Source organism: Podarcis melisellensis (assembly GCF_964234715.1).
Source record: "Podarcis melisellensis genome assembly, chromosome: 16".
Lineage (NCBI taxonomy): Eukaryota > Metazoa > Chordata > Lepidosauria > Squamata > Lacertidae > Podarcis > Podarcis melisellensis.
In genome coordinates this window covers 10836951-10858889 of record NC_138533.1, presented here as the reverse complement: position 1 = coordinate 10858889, position 21939 = coordinate 10836951, and the positions used below count along the sequence as shown (strand labels likewise).

Genomic DNA, 21939 nt, shown 5'->3' with positions numbered 1-21939 from the left:
GTGGCACCCCTGACCATCATTCAAGGCACCCCAGGGGGCCACAGCACACTGGTTGAGAACGACCGCCTTAGCCTTTTCTTCTCCCAAAGATATCTCGCAAGAGTCAGAGTTTTCCTTTTCCTAGATGGGCTACCTTCCCAGCCCCATCTGCCCCTCACTTCCCTCTACCATATCGGGCACCACATTGGCTACTCTATAAAGAGTATCATGCTTCCCATCTGTATTCTTCTCTCAAGTGTCCAAAGCACTTCTCATGCCCAGGAGATCTTGTGCAGCAACACTTTCAGAGCCAAAGGTTCCCCAGCCCTGATAAGCACTGTGCCTGTTGATAACAGTAGTTGTATTGCTTTCAATCTTTCTAGTTTTGTTGCCGTTAACATCCATAGCAGCTTCACTTATTTCATGGAAAATCTGCTGGGACTCTCGTAGCACCTTTACTTTTTTTTTTAAAACAGCCAATGCTTTGGAACGTTATGCAGATACATAAGCACTGGCACTCAAAAGAACTGCTTATTAGCGCATATTACAGTATTAATTAGGGAACAACTAAAGTAGCAGTGCAGGGACGCGGGTGGCGCTGTGGGTAAAACCTCAGCACCTAGGGCTTGCCGATCACATGGTCGGCGGTTCGAATCCCCGCGGCGGGGTGAGCTCCCGTCTTTCGGTCCCAGCTCCTGCCCACCTAGCAGTTCGAAAGCACCCTTAAGTGCAAGTAGATAAATAGGTACTGCTTTATAGCAGGAAGGTAAACGGCGTTTCTGTGTGCTGCGCTGGTGCTGGCTCGCCAGAGCAGCTTCGTCACGCTGGCCACGTGACCCGGAGGTGTCTCCGGACGGCGCTGGCCCCTGGCCTCTTAATTGAGATGGGCACACAACCCTGGAGTCGGATATGACTGGCCCGTACAGGCAGGGGTACCTTTAATGAGGAGGGAAAACACAGCTCTGGGACTACTTCTCCTCACCCGAGCAGGAGCAAATGGTGTCACCTGCTGGTTGGAGCACTGGCAGTGTTAAATACCTTTTCTTCTTCTGGCAAGTGAGTGAAGTGTTAACAAAGCTTTCAAATTTGTAACAGATTAGAAGGAAACAAGAGGCTAGACACCTCTTTCTTTTCCTTTGATGAGGTTCCAGCTTCATGCCAGCAGTTTAGATAATAACGTCTATTTGCATTTCTAATTAAAAGCTAGAGGTTGCATTTCAGTGGGATGAAGACCTTTAAAAGATGCCTGCTTCATAAGCTGAACCCATTCAGTCAGAACTAACCAACACTCCTAAGAAGCTATTCATAGGATTGCAGTTGTTCTCATCCTAATAATGACTATATAGGCTACCAGAATAAGCACCTGCAATTCAAAATTTACCACTATGCCCTCCATCACTGCCTGATTGCTCAAGGTAAAGAAGGCAGCTACGTAATATTCTTTCTAACAAATGTCCAGCTACCTGTTTAGAATTAGCTGGCATAGTTATAATCTGTAACAGAGGATTCTCCTACTATGCTACAGTCTAACTTTCCATATGGTAGTTTTTCTGGTTTGGTATTCTAACTGTTATATTGCAATGTCATTAGACCATCATGAAAGTTGTTCTAAATGTTGTTTTTAATGCTGGGACCTTAGGGTGAAAGGCAGGTAATAAATTAACAATAACAAGTATTTATATACCTGCTAAACGAGGATAACCCTTGATGCAAACTGCTACATAAGCTTTTGCCATCATAAGCATCTGTTATTTTTTTAAGCTGCTACAAAACTTTTAATTAGTTTTGCTGTAATTCCTCTAGAAGGTTTTGCCTTGCAGGGTATGGTGTGTTTTGAGGGTACAGAAAATACAGTGTGGGCATCACTGTGGACATGTAGACTTTTCCCCTGTGTAGAAATGCTTTGCTGAGTCTGCTCCCATTGCCTTGAACTGACCTTAATACTTGCCGGCTGAGGGCTTAAAATAGAGACTTGGGGAGAAACAGGACAATAGCATATAGATCATTCACACTACCAAAGGCAGCAGAAACAGCCTGCTCCGCGGCGGCCCAGTCCCTCGCCGGCTGTTCCGAGCCACCCTGGCACAGGTCGGGCAGGCTGGAGGTTGCTGAGCAAAGCAAATTCTTATTCTCTCCCATATTCAGCTTTGTTTCCTACCCGAGAGCAAATTGGGTTCACAATGGGGCAATTAAGATTTGGTTGGAAAACGTTGCTGGTGGGTCAGCACCCTCTAGTGGCTCCTTTGGGGACAGCTTAGGACAACTAAGGCTGTGTACACACTGTACCTTTAAAGCACATTCCCGCCCCCCTCAAAGAATTCTGGGCGCTGTAGTTTATTAAGGGTTGCTAGGAATTGTAAGTTTGGGAGGAGAAAATTACAGTGCCCAGAATTCTATGAGGGAAAGTCTATGTTTCAAATGTGCTTTTAATGCCAGTGTGTACAAAGCCTATATACTGTTACAAAGGTTGCACACCACCCCAGTAGCTGCCAAGAGGTAGCAAATTTCCAGGGGGTTCCAGGCGCTTACCCAGGGTCCTGTTTCCGTTAGGAATTCAGGCATGTAAGAGACTGTAGCATTTTAAGATATATGGTTTTACACCTCTATACACCTGGATCTAGGTAGAGGAAGAGAGTTCACAGCATTGGGGGGGGGGGGCTTGTTCCCCACAACAGCACAGCATTGGAGCTCATGTCATCTGGCACACCATTTCCATGCCTTTTTCTCAGCCTGCCAATATGGTTCTGCCCCACCTGGAGCTCTGGCACCTCCTTCTCCTTCCCAGTAACACTTGCTAGGCAGCCTCTCTGTTTTAAAAGGGGCACATTTTTCCTGTGTGGCAACTGCCCAAATCTCCTGTCTCTGTCCACTCCTCAGAGCAGGAGGGAAGGGTAGCTTTTTGCATTGCCAATGGCCCTTAATAACCCAGTACCTGACTCTCCATTGTTTCTCAAGGACTCTGCATTTAGCTAGCCCAGCAAGGCTCATTTGCGTAAACTAACCCAGGAACTTCTATGTGTGGCCCATTTCAGGAGAACTGCTGCAGCCTGCATTTTCCCTTCAGTATCCCAAATAGTATCTAAATTCTACCATTTTACTAATTTCTGACATTCACTAACTCTTAGCAGTTATGAGTGCGCTTGCATCCCTAAGCTCTGTTATCCCTAAATCTGTACTAATACATTAGGAGCTTTGTGGTACCCTAAAGGCTTTGGTCGCCTCCACACCATATATTTAAAGCCCATGGCTTCCCCCAAAGAACCCTGAGAACTTTACCTCCCACAGAGCTAAGTTCCTAGCACCCGTAACAAACTACAGTTCCCTCTAACTGAAGGCATGTGCAATAAACTATTTTGGATTTAAGGGTAGTTCAACAACAGCACTCCAATGAAGGCTGATATAGTGCAATTGTTGCCTAGTCTAGGGGTGTCCAAAATCGTCCCTGAAGAAATCTAAGCCCAAGGTGATCCATTTGGTCAGAAACCCTGAAGGCGTTGCCATGTCGTTCTCTCAGTTCTAAGCATGGCCAATTTCTTCCATCACCCTGGCTGCTTCCATGAGATTCTCCTCAGCTACTTGGATGGCACAGAGCATTATGGCTCCTGGTTTGAGGACACCAAAGTCTGACTCGGCTGCAAGGAGGAGCTGGAGGTTTCCCATGCCACCTATGATGAGCTGCATGAGGACCTGGAGGACTGTGCGGCACGACTGAGTGCCTTCCTGGATTCCACCTGGAGGCATTGCAGATTCGTTAATGGTACACGCATCCCTCATGAGATGATAGATACAAGCAAGTGCCCGTTCATGAGGAAAGGCATTGCTGGAGACTGGAGGAACCACTTCTCCTGCCCACTGCAGGCTGAGCTCTTCAACAAGAAGCACCAACAGGTAACAGGAGACCACTGCCTAAATTTCATTGATAGCTGCATGATCAAGGAGCTTGACAAGTGGCTGGAGGTTCCCAGTGTGTTCCGACAGCCACATCCTGGACAACAAAATTTGCCAGAAGAGCAAACCCATTGTATGGAGGCTTTGAAAGCACCTTTTCCCATGCCTGATGACAGGTAAGTCCGTGGCCCACATAACCAGAAACAGTCTACTTCATCCTTTCCTAGGCTGGTGTGCTCCAGATGTTTGGACTGCGGATCTCATCAGCCCCAGCCAGCAAAACCATTGGTGTCAATAAGGGTTGTGGTCCAGGGCTTCTGGATGGCACCGTGAGGAGCAGGGGTGGGGGGGAGCCTATAATTTTTCTCTCGTTCACACACACAGGTTTGACATAGCTTTGAAGTCTTCCCAGCCCCTAAGTCCATTATACCACATTGGCTACAGCAATTCTAGGGTGCGACCTGGAGAATGGGCAGTGAGAACCTGAGCTCTCTTAATCCCGCTTCATGAAAGGCCAGGCGCCAGCACAGTCAGCCTGAGCCACAGTTAAAAAGATAACCAGGTTTCGTTAGCAAAAGCCACAAATCTACAGATAACCTGGAAGTGTTTGCCTAATCCATCTTGCACAATCAGGCTTCCTGCGTTCTGCTTTTCAGCAGTTCTGTGGAATCATGAAAGAAAGCCCCAAGCCCCACCCTGGAGTATCAACTCTGCCTTGCACAATAAGATCACAGATGGAGGCTGATTTTACCAGCCAGGATGAGGCACAAAAGCAGGCACAGCACTGGCTACAACAAGCTAAAAAATGAACATTAAAAACTAGTGGCCCTCAGCCGAAAGGCAAATCTTGCCATAGGGAGCCCAACAGGATGCAGAGACAGGCTCCCACCCACAGTTTACTCTCCTCAAGAAGATGCTGAAGACCCAAAGGAACCTGATTTTTCCTGTCTGAACCAAGAAAGGGACACAAGACTCTTGTCTGGCATGCTCTTTCAGCTGACACTTATTTCCCTGCAGCCAGAAATGAGATGGCAACTTTTTTTCAAATTCAGTTGATGGCTTTTCATCAGGGCAGCGAAAGGAAAGAGGAGGAGATGCCTGGGGTTACCAGCATAGCTGTGGGAGTTAAGACCATTAACATCCGCCACTCCTTGGGTGCAACATTTCAAGAGTGCAACACACCACCACCCCAACAATCCTCAAGCACAGCTCAACCCTTTTGCATCCCTTGCAGGAAGGAAGATAAGGACTACACAGCCAAGCCTGAAAATCCCTCATTTTGCAGAGGCTGGTTATGTTTTATTGGATTTTTTTCTCTTTTCCTCTCATTTGTGTTTTTTTAAATTTCACTTGTGGAAAAAGAAGAAGCTGACGAACAAAACCACCTTCCACCCACTTCCTGGCCCAGCGGGGTCCCTGACGTTCCTTAAATAAAGTGGGGGAAGGGGAAAGACAAAGGGATGAATGTAGTAGTGAAGCAATATGGAAAATGCAGCTTCCTGGTGCTAAAAAAAAAAAAGGACGATACAGCATTCTTGGAAGCCAGAGCCCCAAACCGGGGGTAGTGGGGGCGACAGGGTGGGACGGATGGGCCTTGGTTTGGTCATGATCCAGGGAAGGAAGGTGGGTGGGTGGAAAAGAATAGGGTTTGGCTACACGGACCTGCAATATCAACAAGGGAATCAATGGGTGGCGTGGGAGGAAGGTCAGGGCCAAAGCATGCCAAGATGGCCGCTGGTGAGCGGGGCCCTGCTCAGACCACACCTGAAGCAGACTCACAGAGTTTGCCCAGCTGTCCAAAAGATACATTCATCGAGTGTGGAATGCAGGAGCTGGGAAGCCCCCCGCGACCCACCTTCCTTCCTCCCAGTGCAGTCTTGAGGAAGGATTAAATTAGATCAATAAACCACCCGCCACTTGGGCAAGGGGAAGCAGCAGCAGCAGCGCTAGTGATGGAGGGAAGCCATATTACACATTTCTTCTCCCGCTAGAGGCCAGCATGTCTGTTCCTAGAGCAGGCTGGGGAAAACGGGGCACAGGAGGGAGGAGACAGCTAGGAAAGCGAGGGACTGTGAGACAGGGTGCCCTGAGAGGAAAGGTTTTAGGAGTGGCCGGGTGGAAAGGATGTGGTGGTAGAAAAAATGGCAAGGAAGCAAGGGACACCAAGCCCCGCCCCAGGCAGAAAAAGAAAGCAGTTGCCACATGCAGGGGAATGAGTGCGGTGGGCCACACAGCAACTTGCCCAAAAAGGGCCTGGAGACAAGGGGAGAGATGCACAGACACTTCAGCCCTTTGCCAGCTAAAACCTGCCTGCTGACAAACCAGTCAAATGCCAGTAAGAAGGACAGGACACAGGAACTCAGGCTTGCCCTAGCAAAGTCCAAAGACTCATGGGGGCAGGGAGCAAAGGGAGACTGAAGCGAAAGATAACCAACGCTCTGCCCCAGATTAGAAACACAGTTTTGGAGGTGGGGGGAGAGAAGGGAGGGCAGCGTAACGAAACCAGCAAATAGAACCATTGCCCAGGCCTTGCCTACCTTGGGGGGTGCGGAGGGAAAGGAGGGCCCCAAGGCAGACGAACATGTCATCACCCCCCACTTCCCCATGTTGTAGGGAAGCTTGCAACCTGTACAGAGCCCACCCTCAGCCCAACCCACTGCCTCCCGCAACCCCAATACCCCTCCCACACAAAATCCCCTACAGAGTTAAGTGACAAAACAAAACAAAACCCCAAAACCAAAATAAACAGGCCGAGGATACTCAACAGCACTTGGAGCAGCTGAGCTGAAAGGGGAGGGAGGTCCCGTCCCCCTCCGGCGAGGTATCATCCGGGAAAGCCACCTTCGGAGAAGAAAAAGAAGCAGGAGGTGGGGCTGGACCAGAAGGGGAAGGGCAGGCCTCCTCTCCCCACAGCCTGCCCCCCAGGCTGCCCCCCGCCCCCCACCCACGCTATCCTCATGTCCCTCCTCCTCAGCAGCAGCCGCCGCCTCCTTGTTTGACCGGAGTGCTGTCAATTTTCAGGTTGGGTCTGTCGCCGCCAGCCGTGGCACCCGGGCCCATGCGTTTCTTGATCTCAGCCGCCATAGTCATGAACGACTGCTCCACATTGGTGGCATTCTTGGCGCTGGTCTCCAGGAAGGGGATCCCAAGCGAGTCTGCGAATTCCTGCACGAAGAAAAGAGAGGGAAAGTTAGGAAGGAGCAAAGAGTCCCGGGTTTTATTATATAGGTCAGAGGCTCCTTGCAGGACCTCAACTGCAAGGCCAGCAGCTGAACCATCTCCCATAATCAATCCACATGTACACTGAGATTGTTGCCTGAGGCCTTTCTTCACATTCTCCTTCAATTTGTTGATTTAACTTGCTGTATTTATACTACTACTACTACTACAATGTACTTTGCTTCTTACTATTATTGTTAGCTGCCCTTGGACAGTTCTTTGTTACAGTTCTTTTCCTCCAAGGAGATTCAGGTAGCGTACATGCTTCTCTTCCGCCTCGTGTTATCCTCACAACAACCCTTTGGGGCAGGTTAGGCTGAGCATGTTTTGCTGAGCAGGGATCTGAACCCTGCTCTCCCAGGTCCTAATCCAACACTCTAACCACCATATCACCACTGGCTTTAGGTTGAAGGTGTAGGATATAAATAATGTAAATCAGCAGTAGCCAACATGGTGCCATCGATACATTGCTATACTACAACTCCCACCATCCTTAGCCTTGCTCACTAGGGCTGATGTGCTACAGTCTGGAGAGCACAATGTTGGCTATCCCTGATGCAAGCAAATAAAAGCAAATGTTCCAGAGAAGGGCCGGGAGGTTCCCTAGGCATTCTGACATTCAAAGATATGATCTAGTCACCTGTCTGTGCCATAAGATCAAGTATAGTTTGAAAAGCTAAAATAAACAGACCACTGCCTCTATTTGGAGCATCTGAAAGGCAAAAGTAAATAATAATTAATTTGCTGATTCAGGGCAGCTGTTTACAATGGGGCGTTTGAACTGAATTGCTTTGCCTTCCTTCGCTGAAGTGTTACATGCAAGAGCCAAGCCTATAAAGAATTCTGTGTTTTTAAAAACATTTTCCCACTAAACTATGCCTATGGCTGCTAGGTGTTTTGTTTTTCGTTAAAGACTATTTGTGCCTAAGCTGCCTGCAGGGTTATGCTGAAGGCCTTTCAACAACATTGTACTCTGTCACATGCAGACCAGGCCTGCAGTGCTTATGATGCAGGGGGGACCTTCAGGCCTGGAGTCAAATGTGCCTCTCCAAGTCATCTACCTGCACCACTGAATTCTCCCTAGGCTACACTTCTCTCACATCTTCCTGGAGTGCTTTTGCCTGGCTGGAATTGTGTCGAACTCTGATCACACTTGTTTGGACTGAGGATAAAGGAGGGAGAGTGCCTTGAGGATGAGAGGGGAAAGGTTGCTGATTTGCAGGGCTTTCTTGCGCCTGCCTGAAGAACCTAAGAAAAGCCTGAAGAGCATAAGAAGAGCCAGGCTGCTAGATCAGGTCAGTGGTTCATTTAGTCCAGTGTCCTTTTCTACCAGTGGCCAACCAGATGCCTGTGGGAAGCCCTAAAGCACAACAGCCAACTTGCTATTCTTCCCAGCCACTGACATCTGCCTTGCCTTCGGCGGCTCACCTTGGCAGTTGTGTAGTCCACCACTTTTTTTGTGGTCAAGTCGCACTTGTTGCCCACGAGAAGCTTGTTGACATTTTCACTGGCGTAGCGCTCGATTTCCTGCAGCCACTGCTTCACGTTGTTGTAGGATTCCTGAAAGGTGGGAGCCCACAAGAGGGAAGAGGATGAGAGGCAGCAGAGCTCAGACTTCCAAGCCTGGCCACCCACCTGATTATCCCTTGGCGCTGGAAAGGGCTGCAGACTAGACTAGACAGCTTCATCAATGGAAAGAATCTCACAGAACTTCAGCCTTAAGGAGAATTCTTAAGCTCTCCAAAATTATGGCCCTAGGGTTGTAGGCAACTTTAGTCCTGTTCAGAGAACATCCACTGAAATTGATGAGCATGACAAACTTAGGTCCATTCATTTCAATGGGTCTACTCCAAGTAGGACATCATTGGATCCAACTCATGCATCAATTCACAAAATACATCAAGAAGAGAGGTAAAAATGTGCCGGAATGGAGCTTTGCTCACTCACTCCAGTTATAACTGTTCTGCTTTCATCATTTAGGGCATTTTGACATTACAATTTGAATTGCTCCTGTTAATCGGGGATAGAGAGATAATTGCTTCTCATGGTCTCTAGTTAGACAGAGCTGCCTTTTGATTCAAGACACCACTACCAACATAACCTCTGGAAATGGGAGCATTTGGTCCACCCTTCTGAACAGATTTCAGCCATAGACCATCTTCTGTAGAAATGAGGTGGGTGATTGCCTTTTACACTCATGGTCCCTCTTTCCCACTGTTCCTCCTCACCCCCAGAGCTGGATACCCTAAACAGACACACACACAGATTTTTTCATCTTCCCCTACTCCATCTCCCACCCCTGCTCTAACCACCACAATGCAGCCGTTACTCTACCTGATCCGTTACGTCATACACCACAATTATTCCATGTGCCCCTCGGTAGTAACTGGAGGTGATGGTTCGAAACCGTTCCTGCCCGGCCGTGTCCCACTGGAGAGGGAAGAGATGATAACAGTTGTGGCTCAGCACCATTAGTTTACAACCCATGGATGAAACTGTGGACCTTGCAAAACTTTTAGACAGAGCTATAGGAATGCCATTCATCTTCTCCACAGAGGAATCAATCAACAACCCAGATTCTGGGATTAGTTCCCACATCCAAAAACTCCTCTAAAGACACTTTTGAAACCAAGAGATTTACAGACTCACAATTTGCAGCTTGATAGTTTTGCCATCCAACTCGATGGTGCGGATTTTGAAGTCCACCCCAATGGTGCTAATGTAGCTTTCTGTATAGGTGTCATCCTAGGAAAGAGAGTGTTTCAACAACAATAAGAAGTTGCAGACAGAAGTCACCTGTTCTCAATTCTTTTTTTTCGGGTGGGGGAAAGGTGTCTCAAAATGCAACCAACAATTCTAACACTCAAGATGTTCACACACATGAAACAAAAGCAGTGTACATTTTAGGTAACGGCATTCATATCCAACCAACCTCAGCCAGCACATCCATGCTGGATGGGGTTATTGGGAGTTGTTGTAATCCAAAACATGTGAAGGGCACAGGGTTGGGGAAGGCTGGCATATGCCTAGAATGCCAACTGGCAAGGAACAATTGTAGTGTGAGACCACTGTATAAACCACGCATTACACAGTAGAAGGGAAGGGAAGAAATCCACTGAAACCAACTTTCCCCTTGTCTTCCTGCACAGTCTAGACCAATGATTTCTTGCCCAGGACTGTTCCAAGTTCAGAGGTTCCTCAAGGTCCCATTATGGTTTCTCAATGGGAATAAGTTCAGCAGCAAAAACATCACAGTTAATAAAGGTTTTCTTGTGGCTTTCGACAATCAGTGTCTGAGTCTGAAGGCTGGGGAAGACTGCAGGCAGCTAGTACTGAAACGGCCACCCAACTCCAGTGCAATGGCTATTCATCCTGGCTTTCCCCAGTTTGATTCTTCTCCTCCTCCTCCTCCTGTTTTATTTCTACCTTCTGACTGTAAGCCTGCAGGCAAGGCGGTATGTCTAATACAGCACTCAGAAATGGAAGATCTCTTGCTGGTAGTAGTACCATTGTGGTTGCTTTTAAATGTTTTTAGATAATTTTTCAAATGTTTTAAATAGGTTATTTTAAATTGCATTGTTTAAACTGTTTGATGTTTGCCACCCTGTGCTTCTTTGGCAGGAAGGGTGGGATAGAAATTTAATAAATACTACTCAGAATTTATAGGCTCATGACAACTACTCAGTTGTGGGGGGAGTCTGTTTCTTAATCTGTGCTCAGCTCATGTGAGCAATGCATTTAGCAAAACTCTCTACACTGCAAACTAGGGTTCCTTGGCAGACATATTGGAATGGAAGAGGGATTTCCTAAAGACCAGAAAAGCTTAAAAACTGTATCGCTATAGCTGCTCATCCTGAGGGGCAAACAGAGAAAACAAAGCTTCCTCACAACGAATGTTGTATTTTTGTGTGTGTTAAGGGGGGGGGGTGAGATAAGAGATTCCAAGGGGATTAGTCACAGGTCTTGTGCCTCTTCCCTTGGCTCAAATCTCCTGAAAAGCTTTAAGAAAACTCATCACCAAGAGGCAGCTCCAATCAGTTGCTTTCTCTTAGGCTCACTAACGATAGGCTAGGACAAGGGTTGGGGAAACCCCTTCACCCTGAGGACTGCATTCCCTTCTGGTAAAGCTTTTGAGGGTGACATGCCAGTGACGGGTGGGGAGAAAGGCCAAAGTGAGCAGAGTAGCTTCCATCCAGAAAAGAAAGAGGGATGTGCAGAGTCAGGGGTGGCCCATCCCATTTCACCACCTGAGGAGAAACAGGAAAGTGTCCTCAACTCCTACTACTGCCCCTGCTGAAGCCTCACTTACCATCTGTTGTAAATAAAAATATGCCCTTTTCCCTTATGGGGTATCCAAGAGCCCATATAGAGTCCTTACATAGGTTCCCTATTGGTAGGAGAAAATCACAGAGGCCAACCAGAGAATATTGGGAAGCAAAGCAGCTAGTAAGCTTGATCTTTATTGATCTGTTGCAACAGGGTGCTCCCCTCACACGCAGGAGAGGAAGAGGACCCCCAAAAATGCTGTGCAAGGGTTTATAAAGACTTTTGAAATTCCCATTCTGTAGATCAAGACCACCCTCAGAAACATTATGCATACATCACAGAAGGGGTGTAACCTAAGACCACCCCTCAGATACATCCCACCTACATCACAGAAATTTAAATGTTGTTTTTCTCTTGTCACAGTTTATCTCCTGTCTGGCAAGTTACTTGATTGGATTGCCTGGGGAGCCTGGCCATTCTTTTGTAGTGGTAAAATACTTATTTCCTGGGCCAGGTCACAGGCTCACACCTTATCCAAACAGACATATCCTTGAGACAGGATTTGTGAGGAAAGAGACAATGGGGAGGCTTTTCCATTTTGACCATGCAGAGAAACATTTGCTCAGTTTAGGAATCAAAATGGTTCCAGGTTGGCTTTCCTGTGCTGATCTATGTACGTGTGGTTATGAACGTTGCCATATATCTAAGACCATAAAATTCCTATCACAGGTTCAAACTCCGATATATAAGCTAGGCGCCAAATGTCTAGTTGCCATTTTGAGGCCAGATGGCTTGAAAGTCATATTATTCAATACAAATTGTGTAGATAAAATATCATGGATAGAATATCATGGATAGAATTCTACAAGATGTGTGTGAAAACAGGCAAGATCCAAGGATCCCCAGGCGTGCATCTTCAGATGGTGGAGATGTCAGGCGCCATCCTGGTGCCTTGGCATCTTCACTTGGTCGCAAGTGGCCAGTAGCCAGGTGCAAAATGCACTGCTGGTGAAGCTACTAGTGAGATCCTGCAGGGCTCTTGTGAGATCTTGCTGGAAGCTGTGGTAGTCAGCACAACTCTTCTCCCATGGTGGGGCACCACCACTGGAGAAACAAGGAGAAGAGCCAGTGGCTTCCGGCAAGATCTTGTGGACCTCTCAAAATGCAGCATTTTAAATTCGCCACACGCCAGGTGCATTTTGAGAGGTCCACAAGATCCTGCCAGAAGCCATTGGCTCTTCTCCTTGTTTCTCCAGTGGTGATGCCCCACCATGGGAGAAGAGTTGCGCTGACTACCACAGCTTCCAACAAGATCTCGCAAGAGCCCTGCAAGATCTCACCAGAAGCTGCAGCTTCTCCACCAGCAGTAGGCAAGGCACCCATCCAGCACCCATAGTGCCACCACATAGATTCTGCCACTTGAGGCAGCTGCCTCAAGGAGGATGTTGTCTGGAGGAGGGGGTGTGGCCTGGGAAGCATGCCATAGACCAGACAGGGAGCCCTGGAGGGTTGCATTTGCTCCCCAGGCTAGGAAGAAAGGTTGCCACTTAGGGCAAAAGTAAGTACTTACAGCAAACCGCAATAAGAGACATGACTTCCCCACACCGGAGTCACCAATCAGAAGCAGTTTGAACAGGTAGTCACTGGAAAATAGAAAGAGGAGAACAGACAAGTTTTGTATGGGTAGAAAAAGTAACCTCATCATCATCTGGACTAATTTGTTTCCTCTCCAGACACTGTACCTGACTCGGCAGAGTGAGGACATTCTTACATTAAGCTTGAATATTCTGAATATTACAGTAATATACAGTAAAATATTCTGGCTGCCCCAGAAATTCTAGTTCTCTTGTGAAATTGCTCAAGGGAGGTAAAAAAACATATTGATTGTTATCTACTGAAGAAATCAGAAGCCAGAGCAGGCCAAAGCAGAAACCGTTATGTCCCAAGTGGTACTGCCCCCCCACCCCCAATTAATCAGCCTCCTCACTGTTCAAGCTCATGTCCTTGATCACCCAACAGGAAATTGAAACCTGTCTTATACCAAGTCATGCCACTGGTCCACAGGGCTCAGTAGCATCTACACTGCCTGGAGAGAGGTCTCCAAAGTTTCAGGCAAGGGAACGTTCCCAGCACTATCTAGAGATGTCAGGGATTAGACCAGGGACTTTCTGCATAAGAAGCAGATGCTCTAGCACTGAGATATGGATAAACCCCAGATTATCTGTGGCCGGCAGGTATTCTGTAAAGGAGCACCTCTACACAAAGTGAAACATGTATTTGACATGCATTAAATACCCCACCACATTTGTCTCTTTGACAAGGTTATCATTTAGATGAGTCTGCTGTGTATGCACAAGCCTTGAGCAATGTTTGAATGTTCTGTTTGATTGTCCAGGTCTGACTTCACTATCCAAATAAATCATCTTTGTAGGAACTGTCACAATGCACTACTCATCGAAAGCAGATACTTCCTTGGAAAGTAATAGGGTAGGGCTCGGTGTATACGCCATGATTATGTACTCTGCTGGGTTTCAGAAATGTTGCTTGGCCTCAGCACTCACCAGAGACCCAGCCCTGCCCTTATCCCAAGGTGTGGGTTAAGGTCTCCACTCCAATTTTCCAGTGAGCATTGGAGGACCTGGGAAGGAGGAGGGGGACTTATACTGTAATGCTAGTTTCAGAAGTGCTTAGAACAGGGCAGGGAGCCTGTGTACTCCAACCCCCATCAGCCCCAGCCAGCACAGACAGTGGTCAGGGATGATGGGAGTTGTAGGCCACAACATCTGGTTTGACAAGGATGGGTTGTGGCGGAGGCACTAAAAAAGCAGTAAGAAGTTTCACTACAGTGGTACCCCGCAAGACGAACGCCTCGCGAGACGAAAAACTCGCAAAACGAAAGGTTTTTTCGTTTTCGAGTTGCCTCGCAAGACGAATTTCCCTATGGGCTTGCTTCGCAAAACGAAGCTTGCCCCGGGGACAGCGGGTCTTCTCTTTTGAAGCAGGGGGCGGCGGGGAGATCGCTTCTCCCCACCGCCCCTTGCTTCAAAAGAGGTCCGGGGGCAGCTCTTCCCGCTGCCCCCGGACCTCTCTTGAAGCAAGCGGCTGCGGGGAGATCGCTTCTCTCCGCAGCCGCTTGCTTCAAAAGAGATCCCGGACCTCTTTTGAAGCAAGCGGCTGCGGGGAGATCGCGTCTCTCCGCAGCCGCTTGCTTCAAAAGAGATCCCGGACCTCTTTTGAAGCAAGCGGCTGCGGGGAGATCGCGTCTCTCCGCAGCCGCTTGCTTCAAAAGAGATCCCGGACCTCTTTTGAAGCAAGCGGCTCCGGGGAGATCGCGTCTCTCCGCAGCCGCTTGCTTCAAAAGAGATCCCGGACCTCTTTTGAAGCAAGCGGCTGCGGGGAGATCGCGTCTCTCCGCAGCCGCTTGCTTCAAAAGAGATCCCGGACACCTGCCCCAGCCGCTGGGCTTCGTAGCGCTGCTGCGAAGCCGGGCGGGGGGCGGGAACACCTGCCCCAGCCACCCCGCTTCGGAACGCTGCTCCGAAGCGGGGTGGGGGGGCGGGAACACCTGCCCCAGCCGCCGGGCTTCGTAGAGCTGCTGCGAAGCCGGGCGGGGGGGCGGGAACACCTGCCCCAGCCACCCCGCTTCGGAACGCTGCTCCGAAGCGGGGTGGGGGGGCGGGAACACCTGCCCCAGCCACCCCACTTCGGAACGCTGCTCCGAAGCAGGGTGGGGGGGCGGGAACACCTGCCCCAGCCGCCGGGCTTCGTAGCGCTGCTGCGAAGCCGGGCGGGGGGCGGGAACACCTTCTGAAGGCGGGCGGGGGGCGAAAGTCTTTGTCCCCCCTGCCTGCCTTCCCAGGGGCTTTTAAATCGCCCCGGACAGCGGAGAAGTCCTCCGCTGTCCCAGGTTTTTTAAAATGCTGGGGGTGGGAAGAAAAGCCCTTGTCCCCGCCCCCCAGCCTTCAGAAGAGGTCCGGGGACAGACTGTCCCCAGACCTGGTCTGAAGGCGGTTTCCCTAGGAACGCATTAATTGATTTTCAATGCATTCCTATGGGAAACCGTGCATCGCAAGACGAAAAAACCGCAAGACGAAGAGACTTGCGGAACGAATTAATTTCGTCTTGCGAGGCACCACTGTACTTTCTGAGAGACTGAACTTCAAGATGAGCATCTCCTTCCCTTTTCCAGATTCGACAAGAGGGGTAGAGCCCCTTGCCCAATTAAAAGATGCAGTCGCCAGTGACAAATACAGCAGTGGACCTCTGGCACTATGTCTAATAATTCCTATGAATCAGTATGGTTAACTGGCACTAGGAACAGTAAGGCCCAGTAGAAACATAATTCTCTCAATCTCTTACTCATGGTTAAGCAACAGGGAGTGAGTCAGTGATTCATGCACTCTCCTCCCCACACACCCTAGTGAAAATTTATCCCTGCCTTGCTTCACTTTTGTCAGAGCTAACCTACAGCGACATCAACTCTAACCATGGTTAGCTTTAACCAGTGTTTGCAAACTGTTTCAAACACAGGCTCAATTTTAATTCATGGCTAACTTCTGCCACCTGGAGCAGCCTTCTCTAACCTGATGCCCTCCAGAAATGTTGGACTACAATGTTCTGGCTGGGGCTGATGGGAGTTGTGGTCCAAAATGTCTGGAGGGCACCAGGTTAGAAGATGCTGGCCTAGAGGTTTTACAACACAACTTCCACCACCCTATCTTCATCCTTTTCTAAAACAATACTGTTAAGCCTCCATAACAATTAAGAATGGCCATCTCTGGGAGGTGCTCACGCTAGTGTTTAAACCAACTTGGGCCCCAAATATATGAAAGATTGCTTCCTTCCATACAGACCTTCTCAGGTGTGAAGATCAGCAGGGGGGGTATTAAGAGTAGATCCTCTGCCCTCAGAAGCTCAGGATAGGGATGACCTGGGAGCCTCTAAGCGGCGGAACTCCCTCCACAGAGAGACACATCTAGCACCATCATTATACATCTTTCATTTGTAGGCTGAAGAGGCCTGGCCTTTTTGCATTTGAGATATAGATATTTTATGACCCACACCGGTTGTGCTTGTAAATTGTTTTAAACTGTTTTCAATATTGTATTTTACATTGCTGTGACCTGCCCTGGGACTTTGTGATGAAGAGTGCATAATATATCTAAGCACCATCATGCTCCCAGCTGAGTTGCTGGGCCTTAGAATCAGAGAATTGTAGAGTTGGAACGGGACACCTAGCATCCATGACAGATGGTCATGCAACCTCTGCTTAAAAACCTCCAATGAAGGAGAGTCCACAGAGGGAGACAGTTCCACTGTGTTACTCAGGCCCTTTGTCTTACATCGTTCCTGTTCTGAAAAGCCCCAGAATCACTTCCCATTATCCCCCAACTCATCTGAAGTTGCAGCTCAGGGGACTACCACAGAAACCTTCTGGAATCTGTTTCACAACACCACCCCTTTGCCACACCACCAGCACTGCTGCCAAGGATCCCCCTACTCCAAAAACACAACAGGGCACTTGACTATCAGGCTGTTCTCTCCCATGTACCAAACTGTAAGTATAGCCAACAGTCAGAAGGAAGGAAGTTTCTTAATTGGAGTGTTTGACTAGTGTGCGGGAGAGGTGACAGGAAGCAGGCGAGTCACGAGATGGTGTGCTGGCACTTTTCCTGATTAAGCACAGAGGGAAGGGACTATCCCTAATCTTGGGGGGTGGGGGAGGCAATGCCATTCACAAAGCAAATGCATGCCAATAAAATCTAAAGTCCCAAGCCTCAGTCATGGACTCAGGTGACCTTAGGAATGCCACCAATTCCCAGCTGTTTCTCACTCACTGCAGGTTTGAGAAAGGAAGGGCAAGATATATACAAGTCCTGGGCCCAAAGGGACAAACAGCTGCAAAACAGACTTCAAAAGGTTTGGGGCCTGAGCTAGAGGTAGCCCCAATTCTGTTGAACCTAAATTCAGATTAAAGGCATCTGACCCAGATCACATGCTTCTGATCTATTTGCCAGATTGCACCACAACCTAGAACGCATCTGTTTTTTCCCAGCCAACTCACAGCTACCAGGGCAGGGGACTCAGCAGCTGCTAAAGAGGCAGTCAACAAACTTGAACTGTGAAGACCAAGGTGTCCTAAAAAGTTAAGGGCAGCCAGACAGCAAATCCATTCTGCCAGGAAAAGATGGCACATGATCTTCAGGTCATTTCTTTGAACACTTCCCGTGAAAGAAGACCCTGGAACTTAAAAGAGACCTCAAGACTGTTTTTCAGAGTAGTTATGACAATCCAACCATCTTGTTGACACTTTATATACACTTATCTCCCCCTGCAAGACCGAAGACGATTTCTCTTTTCTCCTTATTTTAAAACTACACTCCTTTGCTTCAGAACACCAGACCTCTATAGCAGTGTTTCCCAACCTTGGGCCTCCAGCTGTTTTTGAACTACAATTCCCATCATCCCTGGCCACTGGTCTTGCTAGCTAGGGATGATGGGAGTTGTAGGCCAAAAACATCTGGAGGCACAAGGTTGGGAAACACTGCTCTATAGGACGTAACCAACATCCTTTCAAGGCTAGAAACCTCTACGTATTTAAGAAATAGGTCTGTACAAAGCCAAAACCACCACTATAGTTCTCAAGGTGCCATCCACAATAAATGTTTACAGACCTAAGGGTCGAGGAACCCAAGATTTCTGCCAGTGCAGCATCATGTTCCACCTTTACCCCTAAAAACAGGAGGTTCTTGTTGTAATGCAGGTTTACCAGCAGAATTGATGCTTTCTGGATTTGTGCAGCCAAGCACTTAATGTGATGATTAGCATGTAGAAAGTGCTACACAGACATCTTATCAGTAATGTATACATCAGTCCTGTAAGGTAGATCAATATTATGATTCCCCACATTGCAGCTGGAAGGCTGAGACTGTCTTAGCTTGCCCCTAATGAGTTAACAGAAGAGGCAAGATTTGAATTGGGAACTTCTTGTTTCCATAGCTCAGTTTCTTAGCCACTATGCTAGGTTAGCTCTCCACCACAGCAAACTATATAGCTTGGGCTCAGCACTGAGAAAAGATACTGCTGTCCTTGGCGCCAATGAAACAAAGTCTGGCCACTGAGTCTGCAGCCACTACGAGTTGTAACTTTGCTAACACATCACCTCAATGGTAACGGCATTCGTGACCAGCTAAGAGCTGATAGAGAAGAAACTCCTGTTTTTTAAACCAAAGGTACCAAAGCTGACCCGACAAGCTACAGTAGCCTCTGCAGAGGCTATGGCAACCACAGTCAACCCCGGATAATGAGGGTGAATGTTTCTGGGGATGGCTCAGAGTAGCCATTCCCAGAAGGTGCAGCAGATCATCCTGATGGGTAGCTGTTAATCCTTTGCAAACAAAGTCCACAGAAGAAACTGGCCCAAAGAAGGCTGTTCTAGCCTGCTTGCCCACACAGGAAAACCATATGCGGGGAACCTGTGGCACTCCAGATGTTGCTGAGCTACAATTTTTTTCAACCCCAACCATTGTTTGGGGCTGATAGGCCACAGGCTCCCCATCCCTGGAATGAATGTAAAACCAGTGATCTCCTGGTTGATCTCATGGAAGCATTATTTATTCTCTACAGAACATCAGGCAAGTAATTTTTTACAAGTCAGAACTAGCCAGAGATGCAGCAGAAAGGACCAAAGGTCCCAAAACTATAGTGGCCTCAGGCCCACTATTGCTGGGCCCCAAGATTTCATGAGCCCATTTTGAGATTCATGAGTCTCCCGTGCTACATACAATGGCCAGAACTCTGTATCTCCAAGAAAGTGTGCCTTTGAGCACCTGCATAGTGCTTTCCCTTCACACTCAGTGACTAAAAGCCCAACTACTTGACATCTGGGAATTAAACAACAGCATATTCTGCTCAGAGTCTTAAAGGGATGTCGCTCAATAGTTAAGTACATGCTTTGCATGCAAAAGATCCTAGGCTGCCTGGGAAAGACTTCAGTCTGAAGAGCTGCTGCCAGTCAGCATGGACAAAATTGAGCTGGGTGGACAAATGATCTGAGCTAGTTTATAAGGCAGCTTCTTATGTTCTATGTGCGTTCTTGTGTCCATCCTTGGTCCAATGTTGGTCGTATACAGTAATGCCAATGGGTCTACTCTGTGTAGTTAAAACAGACAGCTAAAACAGGGTTTGAAATGTGATTGTGCTAGCCCATAAAAGAATAGCTTTCAAGCCAGTGCCTCTGCACACACAAAGTAGTGTGTTAAGGAGATCTCCCATTCTGAGCAGATGGGAATACAGATGCTCTCAGATACCTGTGCTTACTTGGTACACAGTTTGGAATTACTATTTTTACAAACTACCTCAGTTTAACAAAACTTGTTTCAAGTTATTAACAGTTTGAAAGAAGCAGGAGTTTGAGTTAATGTCCAAATCCCTGCTTGCTTGCTTGCTCATGAACTTTACTTGTAAAAGCCCCCCACTCTTTTCTACCACGGCTGTAGGACTATTTACACAGCAGGAAAAGTTACCAGAAACAACTTTGGGATAACCTCGCAAGGCCTCAATGAATGTGGTTAGATGAACAGTGTCAACTACAGAAGTTAGGCCAGGCCACCTAAATAGCTTCTACAGAAGACAAACTCCAGCAAAGACAAAGCATCTTGCAGCACCTTAAAGACCTTAATTGTTCACTGTGGCATAAGACTTCCTAGGTCAGAAACCACATAATGTGGCAAGTGTTCACTTAAGTGGGCAGGTATATAATATAGGAGGATCTAACAGCAGATTTGTAAACAACTACTCACCTGATGGGTGGATACTTTCCTGTACAAAGTAAAAAGCACACGACAATATAGTGGGAGCACATGATGGAGTTGGAAGATGTTTATATGAACTCGAAGACTATTCCACTGAACAGAAAGTGAGATAGACACAGGAATTTACATCCTGATTCTATGCTTCTTTACTTGGAAGCAAGTGTCACTGAGTAAAACAGTCAACTCTCAACTAAGGGTGAATAGGATTACAGATTATTTTTTTCCCTTTGCAGGGGTGTATAAGAACAGACTCTTCTTAGCTAATGAGGACATACACAGAAGCTTAACTTTATATGGGGTCGGGATCCTACAGCCCTCCAGATGTTATTTGACTCCAACTCCCAGCAGCCTGCATCGTCAATGGCCAGGGGTGATGGGAGTTGTAGTCCAGCAAAATCTGGAGGGCCAGATTCTCCATTCTCCATCCCTGCTTTACACACACACACACACACACACACACACGTACACCTGTATATAACATTTATGTATGCCTCACTTAATCAGTGAATCGACCTTTCATCTTCCTCTTCCACCATCTGTTTGTCTATCATACATCTTAAGGAAGCACTATCTGCTTTCAAATACCCTGTGAAGACTAGGTCCTTAAAAACAGGCTAAATCTCTCTTTTCTTAACTGCACGCATTGTTTTAGATATTTCATGAAATAAGTGAACTAAATGCATTATAAGCGAAACAGAGTGGTATGCAGGTCTGTAAAAAAAGAAATGGAAAGGGGGAAATCATGAACATTGGGGGTGGGAATAATAGCACAAGAGGCTAGTAGTTGCAAGGGGAGGGCGGAGGCAGAGGAGTGGTTGCGGGAAAACACAGCAGAAAGTTAGGGAAAGAGAGACAAGGCAAGTGGGCAATTTGGGGTCAGGAGGAAGAATGGCACAAGACCAATGTGGGGTGAAGAAGACTAGCAGGAGACACATAGTGGGAAGTTGGGGACAGACATAAAAAGCCACCATGGAGGAGGCACCCTAGCGCAACGGAGCTAAACAGTTCATGGGAGAGGAAGGGCTGGCACAAGAGTCGAGTTTCAGCCGTTCCCTCCAACCAGTTATATGTATACTACTCCCCACACCTATAAGGAATGGGCTAAGGTGTATGTGCCTGCGTATTTGTGTGTATATATATATATGTATATATTATATGTATATATATTCAGCCTCTTCTCCCCCACTCGACACCGACTGTCACCGGCGCCCTTAGGAGAACCGGGAGAGGGAGTCTATCTAGGCCTCATATGGGGGGGAAGGAAGAAGAGAGCCCGGAACTTCAGCCCCTCCCCTTCCCCAAAGTAGAAGCCAGTCCGCCCCCTCCCTCCGGCCAGGCCCAGCAGAGAAACACTCACTACTCGGGGTTCATGGCGGCTCCTCCGCGGTGGTGGGTCGGCGGCTGACTAGCTGCTTCCCTCCCTCCTTCCTTCCTTCCTGGCTAAGCTGGTCCGGTCTCTCCCTCACGCAAGATGGCGGCCGCTCCCTCCTCCCCTCTTTCCCTCAGGTGCGACTTCTCACCGCGCAAGCGCCCGCGCGTAGAGCACGCCGGGAGATGTAGTCTTTTCCCTCCCCCTCCCGCTCTCCAGAGGAGTTTTCGAGGCGCTTTTGCTCCCGCAGCCCCACCCGTCGCCCTCCTGACCCCGCAAGGCATTATGGGAAAGGGAGTTTTAAGGCCGTTCGCATCCTACGTCAGCCTCCCTCTCGCGCACGCCCCGCCTCGAGTCGGCTTTCACACCGCGTGACCTGGGCTCGCCCCTTGCCTGCGCAAAGGT

At 48.1% G+C, this 21939-nt stretch overlaps 1 protein-coding gene across 1 annotated transcript; it reads right to left on the bottom strand.

The window, feature by feature from the left end:
- Window positions 1–5131: 5131 nt before the first annotated feature.
- RAB1B (RAB1B, member RAS oncogene family) lies at window positions 5132–21679 on the bottom strand. The gene is made up of 6 exons (XM_081892015.1): window positions 21523–21679; window positions 12923–12995; window positions 9736–9831; window positions 9421–9516; window positions 8515–8646; window positions 5132–7032 (listed from the first exon to the last, which is right to left on the bottom strand). The coding sequence occupies exons 1-6, from the start codon at window positions 21534–21536 to the stop codon at window positions 6838–6840; spliced, it is 606 nt and encodes a 201-aa protein (XP_081748141.1). The 5' UTR covers window positions 21537–21679; the 3' UTR covers window positions 5132–6837.
- Window positions 21680–21939: the final 260 nt, after the last annotated feature.